This window comes from Parambassis ranga, chromosome 7, assembly GCF_900634625.1.
Source record: "Parambassis ranga chromosome 7, fParRan2.1, whole genome shotgun sequence".
Taxonomy (NCBI): Eukaryota; Metazoa; Chordata; class Actinopteri; family Ambassidae; genus Parambassis; species Parambassis ranga.
This window is the reverse complement of record NC_041028.1, coordinates 19,603,037-19,621,671: the sequence shown is the minus strand read 5'-3', so window position 1 is coordinate 19,621,671 and position 18,635 is coordinate 19,603,037. Positions and strand designations below refer to the sequence as shown.

Sequence of the window (18,635 nt, the reverse complement as noted above, 5' to 3'; positions counted from 1 at the left end):
GGTCAGGAAGAAAAGGCAGAAAGACAGAAAAGGGGAGATTCTACTGAAAACTGTGTTTAGTACTTCCAGTTAGTTGTTGAGTAATGACAAGGAAGTAGATGGAGATAAAAAACAACAGACTATTTATTCTTATACTAATCATGTAAAACAATGTGAATGTTTTGCAGTTCCAGGTTTTTATATGTGAAGATCTAAGGGCCTTATTAGATGTTAGCAATCACATACCTATTGTTCTATGACTGATTCCTACCTTACTCCTCGTCGGTCTGCATGGTATTTGGGAGGAAGGGCGGCACCCAGACTTCGATAGATCAGCAGGATGACAATGGTGAAAGGTGGTTCAGGCATTGAAATTGTGCGTCTGGCTGCGGTGTATTCTCTGGTATTATTGGCTGAGACACTGACAGGAACTGAAGCAGCGTTCAGAGGGGCTGAGGCTAGATTTCATAACAAAGTTTGAACATATATTATTATTTCTATCCCTTGAACACATGAAGACTTCAGCTCTAAGTGCGTGTTCTTACGATCTTTCTCTGTCCGATCCTTCTCCTTCAAGTTGTGGAGCTGTTGCCGTTGTGGCACCAGTGCAGCAGGGGGCAGTATCACATGCGTATATGGGTCCCATAAAGCCTGACCACGAAACAGAGTAGTGTGGTAACGTGGAAAACGCCGGCGCACATGGGTATGGTTCTCCACACGATCCAGATTCATAACTGATAAACAAGCAGAAATTAAGAAATGAATTATGAAAAAATGAATTAAAAATGACAGTGGCCAAAACAAATTATGTGACCATTCAAACGTTTGGAGATACCTTCTAATTCAAGAAGCTTTGCTGCTGACAATGTGGCCAATTTATTACTGGACACATTAACCAGCATGGCCACCACAGCATTCTGCAGTGAGACATACCGTCTGCAGACTGTCTGATTTGTTTTTCAACAGGTCAATGACCACAAACACACCTCCATGTTATGTAAGGGCTGTTTGAACAAGAAGGGGTGTAACAGAGCGCTGGGTCAGATGACCTGACCTCAACAATCACCCAGCGTAAACCAAGCTGAGATTGTTTAGACTGCAGTTTGAAAGCAAAGCATCCAACAACTTCATGTTATTCTGCTGAACAAAGCAGTCAAGAGCTAATCAACAATGATATCAGTTTCATGTTGGTATTACAGAAGTGGAATAGTCTTTTTTCCCCACAAAATACATCAGTCTTTTCAAGATTGAAGGGTAAATATGAAGTGGCTGTGTCAAATATAACTCATTCACATAAACACACCAACACACACCGTGGAAAAGGTGGCAAACACGAAGTAAAACAAATCAAAGTGGATTGTTCAGCAATGACGGAATATTTGACCCAGCAGCTGAAATGGAGTCAGTATAACAGACATGACAACGTGTGTATGCTTGTTTGTCTTCCTGTTGGTGTGTGAAGAATGTTTGATTTATATGATTTGTAGAAATCAAACTTGAAGGAACAGCAAATAGGTTTTCAAATGAAAAAAGGCCGTCATATATTGGAGGCTGAAAGATGTCCATCCATATTCTCTTCCATACACATTCTGTCCCATTCTGCTGATGGCAATATCTCTGTGTGTCTGTGTGTGTAGGAGTGTGAAATTTTGTGTCAGTCATCTTTTTTTCTTCCTTCTGTCTTAGCAGCTTATTCTATGTCTGAAAATCAGGCTTTGATTCAAGGCTATTATTATCATTATCATAATAATGTAAGATGAGATTTATTTTGTCGATTTTATTTTATTTTAAAAAGAAAAACTATTTTTTGGTTATAATGGTGTCATTTAACCTGTTAGTCTGTGTGCTACGTCATAATATGAGAGAAGAGGAGGAGAAATAAACTGTTATGGTTGCTACCAAGAAGTTCCCCGAGTCTCTATTATGACCCACACCGGACCTAGTGTTAATTAAGTGATGACAGATTACACTGGTGGTATGAGTAGGTTTAATCTAGCCTATCACTGTGTGCATTGTCTATACACACACTTGTGTGTTGTAATGGAATAAGGTGTATGTCAGTAACATTTTTTTTTTAGTTTTTACAATTTAGTAATGGATTATGGTAATCTGTAGTGCAGCACATTTTAATTCTTACCCTTGTGCTTCCCATGTGTGATGTCTGTGTGTTTGTATATCTGTAAGTCTACATGTGTGGAAAGCTTTGGCTGCTGTGTAGGAGTGTCAGATGTATCTTTCTGTGTTGCTGCCAGCACTCTGGGAGTGCCATCATAATTTGCAATAGAGCTAATTTCTCTCTTTACTGCTGATTTTTACAGCAGTGATTTATGATATGAGACTATTGTAGCAAATCATCTACAAAGAAGATTTCATCACTGTCTTTGTCTTAATGACTTTGTGTTGATCTGACTAGTGATAAGTCATGCCTTAGTGTATTGTACACTTACCTATATTGGGTGCGACCAATGCTACAGGGTTGAGGTAGGTGAGCTTCATGTTTTGAGCCAGATTCTGGGTATACTGTTCTAGCATCTCTGCCAATATGGCTGGTCCACTGCCCGGAATGTGGTTCTGACTCTGAGCAAGAGCACGCCAAAGCCCAGCAGCAGTAGGACCCAACAGCATGCTGCAGCCTCTAAGGATGTTCTGAAAGTAGTAAAAGTGAAGAAAATGTTAAAATGTGTGAAGAAATTAAAGATTTGAATACTGCACCTGTAATGACTGAGGACTATGACTGACCCAACAGCCGTTGTTTTAGCAGCAGACACCTGCAGCTGATGTATGTTAGCCACATAGTCAGCTATTTCACAATTAGCTGTGCTATAAAGTTTTAACTATTCACAAAGGACATGATATCAGATCTGCATCAGACTGCCTTTTATACCCTTCACAATCAGAATAGGAGCTTAAGAAGCATTTCTTAAGTTGATTTAAGAGACCAATAGACAGTTTGCATACAGTTAACAGGTGTTAGCTTGACAAACAGGACACCAACAGCAAGCGTTCACTGCATGTAATCTGTTCTGCCACATGCATTCATCCTGGTGCTTGTAGGCATTGTCGTAATATTGTGCAAGCGGGAGCATTTTCTAAAGCTGCTTCAACCAGAACCATAGAAATATATATATATATATATATATATATATATATATATATATATATATATATATATATATATATATATATATAAGCTAACTCTGACCCAATTAGAGCAAGTTTTGCCACCCTCAGTGCCTCTGCATGAACTCTGGATGGAAGCCTGTTAGAGATAGTCTTGACTGCACAGCCTTGCAAAATGAACAAAGAATGTCAGAGGAAGGAAAAGAGCTTAGTATGATCCCTGCAGTATGATTCCAAATAAAGCACTGCAGTCATCTAACACTGTTAGACTGTTCTCCAGAAGTTGTTGAGTCTAAGGTGTATTTTTATTTCTACTGATGCATTAAAACTGTTCTACCCGTGATTATTTTTCATGATATTGTCATGGCCCTGTGTTGTGTTGATATTTTTTTCTAGTAAATCTTTTTCTTTTCCTGGATAATTTAGTATATTAGTATTTTCATAGTTTGATTTATTTCTGCTCTTGGGTTCTCCTGTGTGTTTGTAGTTGTGTTATATGTTCCCTGTGGTTTGGTCTTATTTCCTGTTTTATTTTGAAAGTCTTCTGTCTCGTCTCTGTTTCTTGATGTGTGGATAACTGTGTACTTTCTGGTGTTTGTTCATGCTTCTTTTGTTTGGCAGTGTTGTTATTATTATTATTATTATTAGTCGCCATTTGTATTTTTTTTGGACCCTTTGAGGGTTTTTTGGCTTTATTTTTAATAAAGCTCACCTTTTGTTGGAACTTATCATTTTGGTCCTACTCTTTTGAACTTACATCCCTGACAGATATGGCCACCTAATCATGTTCAAAAGTTAGCACACCCATTTTTGTGTAAAAAAAAAGTGGGTGTATTGGACAAATTTTCACTGTGCCATTATTTATTTAGTAACAGTGAAGCCAAAAAACATATGCTCATACTGCGTCCCCTCTTCCTGCTTCCATAGGATGTGAGTGTGAGCTGCAGCAGGTGCTGCTGATCATCAGTCCTTGATGAATTGATCATCAGCAGGCGTACAGACCTCTATCTAAAAGACCTCCTCTCTCACATCACAGAGGAAACCATTACTTTGTTATTGCTGCTAAAGGTAGATCTACACGCTGCTGAATCATGGGGGTACTTAATACATTATGTATTTATTTTTTTCTTTTGGCTTCATTGTGCTAAATAAATGATGGCAGTTGTTCATGTGAGGCTGTATTTATCTATCACTACGATGACTGTATGAACAATATGTGGTCAATACTTAAGGTGAGTCAGTCCAAATGAGGTCAAAACACTCCTCTAAATAAAACATTCTATCAAAGCCAAACACGTATGCTTGCTGTGCTCTTAGATGTTTCTATTTAAAGACTGCTCTTACCATACGCACTTGTTCGGGGAAAAATGTGAACTCAAACATTTTACTGAGATTGAAAATATGCCAGTATTTTCCCATGAGATGGTGAAACTCACACAAGCATGTTGTGCACTGCGAAAGCTCATATAGACTCTTATCTAAAGAAGCAGGGTGAAATAAGAGGAACAAAAAGATGTCAGACATACAGGAGCAGAGAGGCTTGCAGAGATAAGACGAGTCTTTCCTTTCCCTCATATGCTTTTGTAGATATCCTATTAAATTTACTGCAGCATTAAAAAGCCAAAAGCAAGTCAAAATGAGATTTTGATAGAAATCTAAAAACAATGAATAATGAACTTTATTTTTTGTGTGTCAAAACTTTTGAATGTTCAAGGTCTAAAACTAGTACTAAGGCCTCAAATTTTGACATTTCCTTAGGTCAAAGCCAACACTAACAGTGCTGGGGATAGCAGGTCCTCAGCAGGAAACGTAACATGAGATCGATGTATCACTCATTCAGAAGGGAACGTGTGTGTTTCTCTAGCCTTATATGTTCAAAAGGGGCAGAGACTCATCACAATGTTAGATGAAAATAGAGCACATTTACTGCCCAACCTTAACCGGTAGTTTTTATTGTCGGCAACCATGAGTGAAAATGAAAACTTAAAGGCGAATGAAAGCAAAACATTTTGTGTTGTCAGAGGGCCTCCATCACTACTTCTAAATGATGGGCTTTTGTTGCTGTATTCGATGATGTCAGACAGTACTATCACATGTTCCGTGAGCATAAACGTAGCCATGTGTCAGATCTTTTATTTTTTCTGAATGTGTGTTTTATTGGCGAAGCAAACCCAGAGTTGGTTGCTTGTTCCACATGGGATAATAAGTCCTTGATGTGCTTTATGCAAATGCCACGAATGATTACAATGCTTCAGTGCTACTAATTGGCTAATCAGATCAGAGTCTCTTCAGCATCGGCTGCTCATTCACCAGGTAAAAACACTAGGGATGACCCGATCAGGTTTTTTTGCCCTCGAGTCCCAGTCTGAGTCATTTGATTTTGAGTATCTGCCGATACCGAGTCCCGATCCGATACTTTCTATAAAGGCACCCGTTGCGGCAAAACCTGTGTGTCTGTGTGTGTGGCCACACTGGGAGATTTCACACACACAGCACATCAAGGTCTCGAACCCAGGACCTGTCGCACCAAAAGCAGCTGTCATACCCCTGCGCTACAAGACACAGAGACACCCTGCACAGAAAGCATTAACTTTGACAGCCCTAATAAATATATATCCGAGAACTGATCGGGAGGTAATGTCCGATTCCGATCGAGTCTGAAATCACGTAATCGGATCGGGACATCCCTAAAAAACACAACACCAGCTCCTCATACGCTGCAATGGTAACCTGTGTCTAACCTGTGTCTAAACTGGGCGCGCTACATCATACATGATGTAATCTACAGAGGCAGGAAGTCGGAGATGTAAACTCCAGATATTTTCTCCTCTCTAACCTTTAGCTGAACCCGGCAAGGACTGCTACAGTGAGCCTGCAAACAAGATCCAGGAACTTGAAGCAGTACTAAAACTACTCTGAACCATCCTTTCATCTTTACACTGCCTCAGTATAGTCTGGATCTGACATAGTCTAACAAATTTTACTCAGTGTCAGACATCCACATTACTTCTAACGACTTCAAAGGGCTGCCAATGGACAAATACCAGCTCTAATAGACTATGCCTCAGAGATTCTGAGGCCACTTCTTCTATGGTGAACATCTGTTTTTTTCACAGTTTCTACAGGATAAAGGCAGCTAAGCTGTTTGTAGTGGCCAACATATGGTCATTTTAATGGCAAGTATGTTCCACCTCCTGCCTCCACCTATCACTACTAGGCCCCTGCTGGTAAAAAGTAAAAGAAACACTCAGTGTTTTCAGAACAAGTGGGTGTGATAAATAAATGAGAAATTACTTCATTGAAGTGTGCGTCCTGGGTGGCTGTGAGTCCAAAGCCACTCTGCTGAGTCTCAAATGTAAGGAGGCGGGACAGCAGTCGCTCAGCTATCTGCAAGTCATTGCCATAGAGTCGGGCGGTAGCTTCAGTTACATCACAGAGCTGGTGTGCCAGTTTCTTTTCCATAATTGTATTCAGCTCTGTCTCATTGCGCTCAAGGGAATCGAGCTATATACATACACAAAGACACAAGAAAAACATGAAGAAAATTAATCTCTCTCAATCTTTATTGGGATCATTGTGAGTAGTAGTCCACTGTACATACGGCAGCATTGAGCTCCACAAATGGAGGTGAGGTACAGTTGTACAGATCCGGCTCCATCCATCCTCTCTCCACATCACAGTGTCTGATGGCTGCACCTGAATGCACAAAAAAAGGGTCAACTGAATGCATTCTTATAATATGCATCCATATCAACTACCATTTGACTGGACTTGTACCAGTGAGTACATACCAACAGAACCTTTGGGACAGGGCACTGCAGCAGGCAGGTTAAACTTGGTCCGGGGCCACCAGATTCCCTGAGTGATGGTCCTTGGACAACCATCATAAATGACTGCAGAGAAAATATTATTTTGAATCTTTACAGAACATTATTTCAAAGGATAACATTTCATTAATGACACAATAAATGTACCTAAGATGTTTAAGTATTATGTTTAACCAGTATTTTTGCATATATATTGAAGTCATTAAAAAGAAAAACTGAAAGATTACAAATCTTTGAGGACCGCTGGAGGACATACAACACAGAGAGGCTACATATTGTACCTGTGGTCATCAGTGAGCCACGTACATGCCACATTCGAAGAAATGCCCTCATTACACAGATCTGACATTTGCAGAAATGACACAAACATGAGGTCACAGTGACTGATGATATAACCAGTACTTCCTTTGTCCCAGTGAGTGTTTGTGCTAGATTTGAAGGCTCTCTGTTTGGCAAGATCCAAGTGACATTTGTCAACTAAAAGTAAGTCAAGGGCCTATGGGGCCATTTTGATAACAAAATACAATTAAAGTGGTAGTCTTTCCCTGGTTCACATCCCAATGCTAATGCTCCATATATAAGAAGGAAGCTGTGTGGAAGAAAGGACATTCATCAACATGCATATGGACCATGACAGTTTGCTAGATGACGAACAAAAACAAAGGCAGACTCCATCTTGCAGTGGGATCATATTAATAATGTGACCCACAAATACTGAGTAGGACTGCACCCAATCTATATTTTGCACACATGGACCTAAGATCAACCTTAGAGGTAGTTGCTGCTAAAGTAGATATACACACAATAGACGACAAAACCAGTGATAATAAAGACTATGTGTTATATGATGATCAATTAAAACCACGTACAAAAATATGAAAATGGAAATGTTTTTCTCATTTTTTGTGTTCATCTTCTCTCAGTTCCAGTTAAACTTAAATTAATTAAAAAAAAAATCAAATATAAGTTTAACAATGACCCTAAAAATCTGTAAATACGCTTGAGAGACAATGACAAACAACAGCAAGCCATCTGCTGACCATCTGCTATTGTTAGCTGTTTACGCGTTTAACTCATGGAAAAGTAAACAAGAAACTGAGGAAGAATTTTCTAACAGCTGTTCACTTATACAGACACCATAGAAAATCAAGTCAGGAAGGCTTCTGTTGTTTTCCACCACCTTCTTTTTCTTACCTTCACAACCTGAATTTGTAACCTCGGCAAAGGGGTTGTCACATGCATTGCACTGCCGACCAATCACACCGGGCCTGCACTGACACTGTCCAGTCTCTGGATCACATGACCGTGAGAAGGAACCCACAGGGTAGCAGTCACAAGGCAAACAGGTGTCGGAGCCCCGCAGGTGGTAGTGAAACTCCTGTAAACACACAGACACGGTATGGATAAGAAATGCTAATATAAACCAGGACATTTATGGTGCTTAAATTGTGTAGAGATTTTAAAGATACACATTCTTGGAAATAACAGGTTAAAATAGTCTAAATGTCAGAATCAATACATGGAAGGGTAAATATCAAAATACTTTCAGGTACTTAGAAAAAACATTGTGTTAACTCTGCAGTGTGTGTGGATGTTTCTGTGTCTCCTGGATACCTTGCAGTGACAGTGTCCACTGGTTTTGTTGCAGTCGGGGTCGAAGCCTTTACTGGTGTCACAGTGACAGGGTCCACAGGTCGGAGATCCCCACCAGCCTCTGGGACACTGGTGATCAATCCTACATATGCAGCCAGCCAAGCCAGTAACAGAGTATCGACAGAAAAAGCTTAAAACAATTGCATCTGCCATATTTTATAACAGATGAAAGAAAGCAGAAGTTTAGACCTTTGTGTCATCCCACAGATGGTTTATTGTTCAGATATTGTTTTGTATGTGTGTACCTGTGTTGGCAGTACTGTCCATAGTGGTTGTCTCCGCAGTCACAGATGTACCCGTGGGAGGAGCTGGGCTTCCTGTGGCACTGAGCTTCATTTTCACATGGGTTCAAATGGCAAGCATCAGTGCAGCCTTTCCCGTAATAACCTGAGAGGACAATCATTCTGCAATTAGCTAGGCGGCATGAGCCAGTTTCTCTATCACACATTAATCTGTAATTATCGGAATTTAGTAGCATTTTAGTTCTACTGAAGTGGATAAAAATGTAACTCTCCTCAACTTCTTCCCTGTGCTGAAAACCATCAAAACCCTTTTCTGAGGTCTAAAACTTGACTTAAACTTAACTATAAACTATATAGTATAAACGGTAAAAACCTTCATACATGCTTTATTCATTAGATAAAGGTGATTTAACATATTCCAAGCCTGTCTTTGTTTAAATTTTAAAGATTATAGCTTATGTATGATGGTCTCAAATTAGTAGAATATTCCATAAGATCAGCTAACTTCTGGAAAAGATGATTTACACACTCAGTGCTTTGGGGGAGCTCCTGTACCAGGAGTGACTGCCTTAGTGCATTGTGGCATGGAGGCCCTCAGACCACGGCACTGCTGAGGTTTTACTGAAAGACCAGCTTGTTTTGATAGCGACAGTATTTTGGGTCTGCTATTTCTGGTGATTAACCAGAAGATGGGGATTCAGGTCAAGGTGAGTCGGCGTGTAAGAGGAAGTTCTGGAGTACCTAACTACACATGTGTCACTATCATCCTCTGGTCCAGTTGGAGCTCCTTGATCCAGGTTCCAACTAAAACCAAATTCAGAAAATAGCACTACCCCAGCTGTTAGTTCCACTATTTTCCCACTGCTCACATCTGCCTGGTTGAGGAGGTGGGACAGGCCTGGTTCCAAATATCCTCATGTTGACAGTGATTACTTACAGTCCACTAACCAGCCCATTTCCCAGCTGAGTTTGACACTGCGCTGTCTTTTCCCCTGTGAGTGTTACTGTACCATGCTCATCCTTGGTGATATGAACAATCACTTACACAATCCTAACTCTATGGACTTTTTGTCCCTGGTGGTTTCCTTTAAGATACAATGGGTTAACAGCTTACAGGCATTTTAATCTGACCTGAAGAATGTATCTGTAATGTGTGTGTGTGTGTGTAGTGCACGAGTGTAGTGTGTGGTGGTCTTGTACAGCTATTTTTGTGAGAACGTTTGAGAGTTAGACCATTGAAGTGAGGACATTTATTCATTTTTTCCCAATGAGTGTTCTCACAAAGATAGCTGTACAAGGTTGTGTGTGTGAGAGCTAACAAACACGTGAGGTCTGAGGTATTCAAACTGAAGAAAATACAGACGGCACAGCTTTCAGGCCTCTGGCCTTGGCTTTAGACACTACTTTAGAAAAGGATTCCTATTCCGTAAATATCACCAAGCTAACGAGCCCACACGCTGTTATTTGCAAAACCCACACAGTGGCCTTGGTTTTTCCCCTTTTCTCCACATGCACACCTTTGTCATGTAACCTTCACTTCTCTCTCATCGTCTCCTTTCAGAAAGTGTTAGGAATTAAACACACAAAAAAAATCAATTTTTTTCCCTAATGCAGCTGCAGCTTTTTTATAGAAGACTGTGATCTACCATTATCAAAACTTAATGTTTCTGCCTCTTTGCATTTAGCCTTATCAATAAGACCCAAACTATCTGTCCATTTTCTTAACACACTTTATCCTGTGTCTCATCGAGAGGCAGGCTACACCCTAGACAGGTCTGTTGCAAGGCTAACATATGGAGAGAAACAACTGGCCACGCTCACTCGTATGGCCAATTAAGACCAATCACCCTAACATGCACATGTTTTTGGCATGTAGGAGGAAGTACCCAGAGAATACCCAAGCTGGCCTCTGCCACACTTGATCCAAGACCCTTCTTGCTGTGAGGCAGCAGTGCTGCACCAGCATGCAGCACAAGATCCAAACATGTATTACTTCCATGCTGCTAATTCATTTTTATCAGGTAGTTGATCCAGAAACCCGCAGTTAGAGTGTTGATGGGATTTAGCACAAGACATAATATTTCTCCTAATCTTGCCTCTCATCATTAGCCTGTAAAACCCAGATATAACCCTAGATGTGACGTTTCATTATAAAGATTTAGCCTGTGGTAACTGCAGATAAATGACACATAATAAGCATATGCAACTGTACTTGGTTAACAATAGAGCTGAGAGTTTAGTAGCAAATCCTATCTGTGTGTGTGTGTGTGCAAGTCACCCATTAGTTAGTTTGTGAGTTTCAGTATCAAGCCAAAACACACAGCCACTCACATGAAAGGGAATTATTCACCACACACCTCTCTCTTCTTTTTTCTCTGTCTGCTTTTATTAAACTTTGATTCGTCTCTAACGACATTCATTGTACAACAGTCTGAATTTTTAATGACCCCTTTGCCAATGAAATGTAATGATAATGAGATTGAGAGCATGAGTGTTTACAGTAAATAAATTACACCAAGTTTGCTGATAAGCTTGTGTGCGTGCGTGCATGTGTGTGTGTGTCCAGTCTGAATGAGTGTGCGCTTCATATTAATAAAGCATTAGCATTAGCTTGCAGGTTGGCGCAGGATGCAGCCGGATAGCTCTTTGCTTCCTCTCCCATGTTGTCAGGCCCGAGGATCTTCCAGTTTCACCTCCAAGCAACACTCCAACTCTTTCTTCTTTCACTTCTCCTTTGCTTTACAATTTCGCTCTCTTGTTTTCAGAAACTTATTTCATTATTTTTTTTTTGATCTGACAGCAGTTAGTGTTAGCGGCTTGCATATTTGCAGCTGTAAAACATTTGAATAAAGAAATCTCCATGGCTGTCTGCTTTGCCATACAAAGCAAAGCTCATTGGATATGTATAGTATGCTGTTTGTGATTGAACAGTGCCCTATTTTGCTAAAGTGATTGAAACCCATGGGTTAGAAATCTGGAAAAAAATAATGTACTCTTCTTTGGCCCTCACTTCTAGTCAGTTCAACATTCCCCAAGAAACAGATCCAATCTGTGGAGTAGCACCAGTTTGCTTGGCACCAGCTGACTAATAAAAGCTGTGTCCCAATGGAAGTGCTGCATCCCTTGCAGGACCTGGTCTATGGAGGACTGACTGCAGGCAAATCATTCGCAAATCATTAATTTTGAGAGTTAAGAAAAAATGAGCAGTTGTCAGTATGTAATGAATCCTGGGATAAGTGCAAGGGATCCACCTCATGCATCCTTCATTACCAGGAAATAGAAGGATGCATTTGAAGGAGCCTCACATGGTACAGCCTTGTACTGCCCCTGATGGCACAGCTACAGTGTCAAAGAGAGAGGTTAAAGCCTACAACAGTTTAGTTATAAACTGTTTATATGGTAGTTTTTATTTGATAGCTGATCTAAACCAATCAAATTTTAAAATTAATATTTTCACTAATGCCAAAAAAGATGCTCACTTTATACTATACAACCATTTTATGTGCGCCAAGCTCTACAGGACCTCCTAGAAACAGTGATGCCATTTTTTTGTAGTGCATGCCAGTTTGATGTCCTTATCTGAGAAACAACCTGCTCCACAGCAGGTCAGGTGTGCAGCATATGTTACAACTGCATCCTGCCCAACCGGAACATTTCTCACTGACCTTTAATTCTACTTCACAGTATAGGCATTTGGTGTGTCTGTTTATTTTGTATCTTTGTAAACTTTTAGTGGTATTTCTTGTCTGATTGGACTTCTGGACTCACCGGGTTCACATATGCAGGCGTGTCGTTCCCACTGATCGTAACAACGGCTATGGGCTGGACAAGGAGATGAGATGCAGGGGTTGCCAACACTGCAGCCAGTCTCTACTTTCACAGTCCTAGTGGGGCGGGGCAGGGCGGGGGCATCTGGTCGAACACCCAAACGGATGCCCTGTTGATGATAGAAAAACCAGCTTTATTCATGACCTAAAACCTGCCTACCTTCACTTCTTAGGGGGGTGTAAAGATTTCATTCATCACCTGTATACATCCTTTAATACCATTCTGAACATCTCCCGAGGCCAGCACTCCTCCTACATGTAGATGTTTCACCTTCAATCCATGAATTTCATTTCCTACTATCACAGTTCCCTAAATTAGGAGAAAGACAGGAAGGATTAGAGTCAAAACTACACAGGAGGGACTTAACTGCTGCAATTTACTGATGTGAATTACCTGATAGAGTCCAAAGTCGAGCCGCAGTGTGGCAACATAGCGCGTCTCGCGACCGCTGTGGACGTCTCTCAGCTCCAGCTGGAGGTCGTGCCATCGGCCATCTGCCACTTGAACCTGATCCAGGCGCAAACGCACCGGCCTGGTGGAGCCGCGGGTCACAGAGAACACCAGCTGACCATTTTGCACCTGAGAGGAATGGAGGAACACAGCTGAGTTTATGATTATGATTTATGTTAATGATTTTGCATGTGTACATGTTATGCGTAGGAGGATTACAATGTGTAAAAGTGGAATTTGTGAAAAAGGGTAAAAAAAGATAGGACAGTTCATTTGAAATAGCATAGAATGGTTATAAGAGGCTTTGTTGTGCATGTTGCAGGCGACTTACTACAGCCTACTTACTGAAATATAGTGAGGTGGTGCTATATAGGGGGCACCATTGAGCCATGTTGCCACAACCACAACCTGGTTCATAATTCAGCCGCCTGTTTCATCTGCAGAACTTCCTCTTGTAAGCACATCACTTTCATTCTCAAGTAGCTTCACTGGCTCCCAGTCTACTCACAAATTGTTTTTTTTTCTGCTGTTTGCCTTCAAAGCTTTCTATAACCTTAGAAATGTGTACCTCCATACCTCTCTGATCTCCTGCACTCACACACACCCTCCCACACACTCAGATGTTCCTCAGCCCTCCTCCTCCTCCTCCTCCTCTTCACTTCACCTACCCATGTGTCCTTCCCTGGGTTTTAGATTTTCAGCTGCTCTGCTCAAAGACTCTTTAACTTTCTACCCAAGAACCTCTGTACTCTGGACTCTCCCCAAGACTCACGGTTTCAAACTAGCCTATCATCATGACACCCACCCTTATGCTATTGTTTTAGTGTTTAATGTTCGATGCCCAGAAAGGCCCCTACAATCTATAGTTATTAACCACTTTGAGACATCAACAGCTACAATGTGACATGCATAAATGGTTTTATCGTTTTTGAGCCCCCCTATATCCTCACCCCATGACTTTTTCCAAATTCATAAAAAAAATCACAATATTCATAATCCAGCATCATCAAGGACTTGAAGTGGATCTGATCCATATGTAGAAGAAAACCCCAAGAAGTTGAATTAACATTCATGCACCAACACACACAAATCATAAGACTCCCAGACCAAACTTATATTAGATTAGAACAAGAAAGGAGAAGCAGAGTTTAATGATAATATCCAATCATTTGTAATACAGACATGATCACAGGATGGTATACCTGGAACAGCAGGCTGGTGTACTGGCCAGCCTGCGCTTGCAGCAGAGTCCCCTCTCCATCTCTGGTTCTGAACACCAGGCCAAGGTACCAAGGTGTGGAGATTGTCACGTCATTCTTCAGGTCCCACCAGAGAGCACTGTTACCCAGGAAGCGATGTGGGTGTGGCAACACTATGGCGGAGGGTTAGAGAATATTTGTCTATACATAAAAAAGTGTTGGTTTCATTTGTTACTCTGCAATAGAAAGAAAAAAACTCACCCTGGCTGCAGTCTTTTCCTCCATATCCTAAAGGACAGTCGCAGGAGAATGTCTCCCAGCTCACCCTGCAGGCTCCTCCATTCTGACAGGGGTTGGACTTACAGAAGGGGAGTTTAGCGCTGCAGCCTATAAGACAGACATCATTTCAGTGTCAACTCCATACAGTCAAATGGAATGTAACATAAATGTTAGCATTATAAACCTAACGTCTAACTATCTAAAGATGCCACTTAGCTCCTAACTTTATAATGTGTACCTGTTTCTTTGACAAAACAAGGATCCTGTGCTAAGAGGCTAAATGCTACAGCTGTCTCTAACAACAACAAATAGGATTAGCAATGCTGACCAGGTAGTGTTCCATTGTTAGCGATGAATCCTGCCAGATCCAGCGGCTTGTTGTCAATATGCAGCTCTTTCATACAGCCAATAAACTCCTTGGTGCCAAAGGGGATGTTGTCTGGTACATTAGGAACTCTACCCAGAAACAATGGACCAGTCAGGTCCAGAGACCTAAGAGAAAAGACAATAAAGAGAAAGAAGGGTTAAAATGTGGAAAGGATGGGGGCGTGGTTACTCTGCAAGTTCAATTATAAGTTTCAACTTAGGGCAAATGTTAAAAGAGTGAGTGGAAGGAGGAAGATACCGAGACAGACTGTATAAGAAAGGAAAAAATGTCCTCATTTCAGGAAGATTATCCTATTTTACTTCTTTTATCTCTTTTTATTTTAACCTTGTGGGCAAATCCTGCATACAAAGCCAACGGATGCTAGGGGAATATGAACTGAAGGGCAACAAGAAACAAGGTTAAGTTAACTTGCATCAATGTGTGGATTTCCTCTTCATCTATGTTCCCTTCTCTCAGCCTCACAGCGCTTTATATTCTTATTTTGTTGATAGCTCTATCACTGCGCACCATAGAAGCACCGGATCTACTACACTGATGCTGGCAAGAGCGATATCGTCATTGATGTGTGGTGCTTTGAGGGCAAAGACAATTATAAAGTCAGCAAAAACAAATGGAGATTTGAAATAAAGGAAACTCACTTCTTGCTGCTGGTCTGTTTGCCCTGTGCTGCACAGCTGTAATTTCCAAGCTGCATACCAAAGCGAAGCGACAAGGCCGTGTCACAGTCATCCACACTAACCACAGCGATCTTCTCATCTGAAGGACCCTGGGCTTCACCACTCATACTACGCTTGGGCTATGTATACACACAATGACACCAGTCACACATTACAACAGATGCACATAGTTTCAACACAGTGCAAATGTTAGAGAAAAAAGGGACAAGTTTCAGTTAGTATTTTAAGAACTAACAAACATTCCTTATGGGTAAGAAAAAACACACTAAAAGTAGACAGACAACACATTCACTCTTCACTCATGGTCTGCTGGTGACAGAAAGACAGACAGAGAAAAGCAGCTAAACAAAGAAGAAACAGTATGTGCACCCTGACACACACTCATACTCACATAGCGTGTAGCTGGCTGGGAAAAATGAAAGAACATGAAGAAAATGAAAGGAAATGTGTGGTGAATACATATGAATAAAGTGATGGTAAACTAATACATGACTGTGCACATAGAAACACTTCAGCTTGATTTAAAAAGCTGTCAGATTGAAGGCTGAAAATCTATTCTGTAGAAACAGAGGCACACATAACAACAAGTAAAATGCCATCACTGGAGACACCTCAGAAAAGAACTTCAAATAAACAAGTGTAAGATCAAAACCAGAACCTCACCTTGTTGTAGTATTGGATGTGGACTGTGTGCCAGTTTCCATCGCTCACACCACCAGACAGGAAGGGACTCACCTGTGTGGATGATTCCCCTATGGGCGGATCAGTAAAGACTGAGTCAAAACATAGATAATGATTCTTACCTTTACATGCATTGAGTTTTGCATGTAAAGATATGAACACATTCCAGAAAATCATAAGACGAGATCAAAGTGTAAGGACATTCACACAAAGACACAGCACCTGTGGAATATTTGAATACCACTTGGCCTTCTTGGATCTCCAAGGCTATGAAGTCATGTTTCTCATTGAAGCGTCCATTGTAGAAGAGGAGACCACTGTTCTCCAGGGTAGCAAACCTGGAAAAAGCACCAAGCACATCAACTACATTTACATCATGACCTGCCAGGACCACAGTGAAAAGGCAGACACCAGTAGATGGTGGTAGATTTGAAGATAGGGTTGGTTCACATGATCACATAGGGACTCAAACACCAAATCCAGTGGAGGTCCACCCTGCTGTCCAGTACAGACCTTTGCATCTTGTTGGTCCCATGATTAGCTTAAACACAACCACATGTCATATATGGAGGATGTATGATTGATAAAATGTGGCATTTCTAATCTTGAGGATGTGTGTGACCCTTTAGAAGAGACACTAAAACATTGAATATACAGCATCATAAGATAATCATATCTTATCAATGGTGGCTAAAAATCCGGAACAAGGAAACATTGGTACTCACGTTAATGAAATGGAGAGGTGAAATCTTTGTCTGAGTCCCCGGAACATGACAAAAGACTTGGGAGGGAAGGACCGGGCGGTGACAGTGCAGTACGGGCGCTCATAGCCTCCTGCAGGACACTCACAGCGGAAACCACCCCCGGAGAGCTCTCGACATGTCCCTCCGTTACGACAAACACCTGGCATGCACATGCCCTGCCGCCGGTCAAACTCACATCTGTCACCTGAAACATACAAGATGAAACTGAAATAAACAGGCGATCTTTGTCCCCAAATACAGATGATCTGTGTTTTAATAGGACTCTTTGGAGCTGAAGGAAATCCCTCTGAATAGTGTGAAAATGTCATCATTTCATGAAGCGGTGATTCCCCACCATTTAGCTTAATGGTAACACGTCAATAACATTTATTGTTCGATTTTTGAAAAAACAGCATGCATTAACTTCACATTTGTGTTAGCTGGAGTTAGGTTTTATTTTTCTGTGGTCAGCCATCCCATGTCAAACCGGGTACAGCAGCACAACTGCTATCCAGGAACATCAGAGAAAACACCCGGAATATTCCACACAATGCCACCAAAAGTACCTGGACACTATGTTCAGCTTTAGGTGCTGTTGGCCTTTGTTTAGTTGTAAATATGGGAAATGCTAATGCTGCAGTCTAGTTGATCTGACAATGATGATTGCTTGTATTATTGATAACTGCTGATTAATTATCAAAGGAAAATGTCCTGAAAATGTTCTTGTTTCCAGACTAACAGTGTCAAACTTCCGTTCGTTGACTAACTGTTACACATTTAGACCAAATAACGAGCATATAGATGATAACTCTGTGTTTGTCGGAACAACAAACTCAAAGTAATTACATTCTTGTTTGGTCTACAATAGCCTCCATGTCCTCACCTCATCACCCTTCATCAGACTTAACAAATACTTCGGTCTGGATGGGGAAGACAAAGAATAGAGGCCAGCAAACACATATTGTCACTGGCTGTCCATGTACTTTTGGCCATATAGTGTATACCTGTACCTATATTGAGTTTTACCATATACATGCTATCACAATAAAAAAAGAATACAGTAGAATATTGAAAAAAAACAAGATTTTAGTTTATTATTTGGTAATTTAAGTATAATTTTTATATGTAGAATAATTACATTTGTAAGGGAAATAATGAAAACAATGTAGAGCCTTAGATTGCCTCACAACCAAATTATACTCATAATTATATGCTGTATTATAATGCTGGTGCTGCAGCAACAGTGTACTTTCACTTTAGATTTGCTCATTTCCCACAACACATCCACAAAGATCTCATCTAGCTCCTGGTGTTTTTCTTTCTTTTTCTTTCTTTGCTCCACTTTCACTCTCTGTATTTAAAAATGCTCCACGCTCTTTCCCTTTCTTCCTCTTTCTTCATCATTTCCATTTCTTTTTTTTCTCTTCTGCTTCTATGCCTGCTTTAATGCATTCACTCCACCTCTTCATTCATGCAGATGTTTTATTCATCAAAGCCAGTATTCTCAACCACCCCTGGCATCTTAGCTTGCTCCACCCAGTCGCCCACCCACCTCCTCACCCTCCTTCT

At 40.8% G+C, this 18,635-nt stretch overlaps 1 protein-coding gene across 1 annotated transcript in view; it reads right to left on the bottom strand.

Annotated features, from left to right (window-relative positions):
• Positions 1–18,635, bottom strand: part of celsr3 (cadherin, EGF LAG seven-pass G-type receptor 3) — a 50,303-nt gene that overhangs the window by 13,400 nt on the left and 18,268 nt on the right. The window contains exons 7-26 of the mRNA XM_028409508.1: positions 17,049–17,271; positions 16,546–16,661; positions 16,306–16,394; positions 16,034–16,048; positions 15,604–15,761; positions 14,906–15,069; positions 14,560–14,685; positions 14,302–14,471; positions 13,043–13,228; positions 12,848–12,958; positions 12,590–12,758; positions 8,825–8,966; positions 8,541–8,661; positions 8,121–8,304; positions 6,891–6,992; positions 6,701–6,795; positions 6,394–6,603; positions 2,427–2,625; positions 525–713; positions 251–437 (exon numbers count right to left, since the gene is read on the bottom strand). Coding sequence (XP_028265309.1) covers positions 251–437; positions 525–713; positions 2,427–2,625; positions 6,394–6,603; positions 6,701–6,795; positions 6,891–6,992; positions 8,121–8,304; positions 8,541–8,661; positions 8,825–8,966; positions 12,590–12,758; positions 12,848–12,958; positions 13,043–13,228; positions 14,302–14,471; positions 14,560–14,685; positions 14,906–15,069; positions 15,604–15,761; positions 16,034–16,048; positions 16,306–16,394; positions 16,546–16,661; positions 17,049–17,271 — 2,956 coding nt within the window. The remainder of the gene's footprint in view (positions 1–250; positions 438–524; positions 714–2,426; positions 2,626–6,393; positions 6,604–6,700; positions 6,796–6,890; positions 6,993–8,120; positions 8,305–8,540; positions 8,662–8,824; positions 8,967–12,589; positions 12,759–12,847; positions 12,959–13,042; positions 13,229–14,301; positions 14,472–14,559; positions 14,686–14,905; positions 15,070–15,603; positions 15,762–16,033; positions 16,049–16,305; positions 16,395–16,545; positions 16,662–17,048; positions 17,272–18,635) is intronic.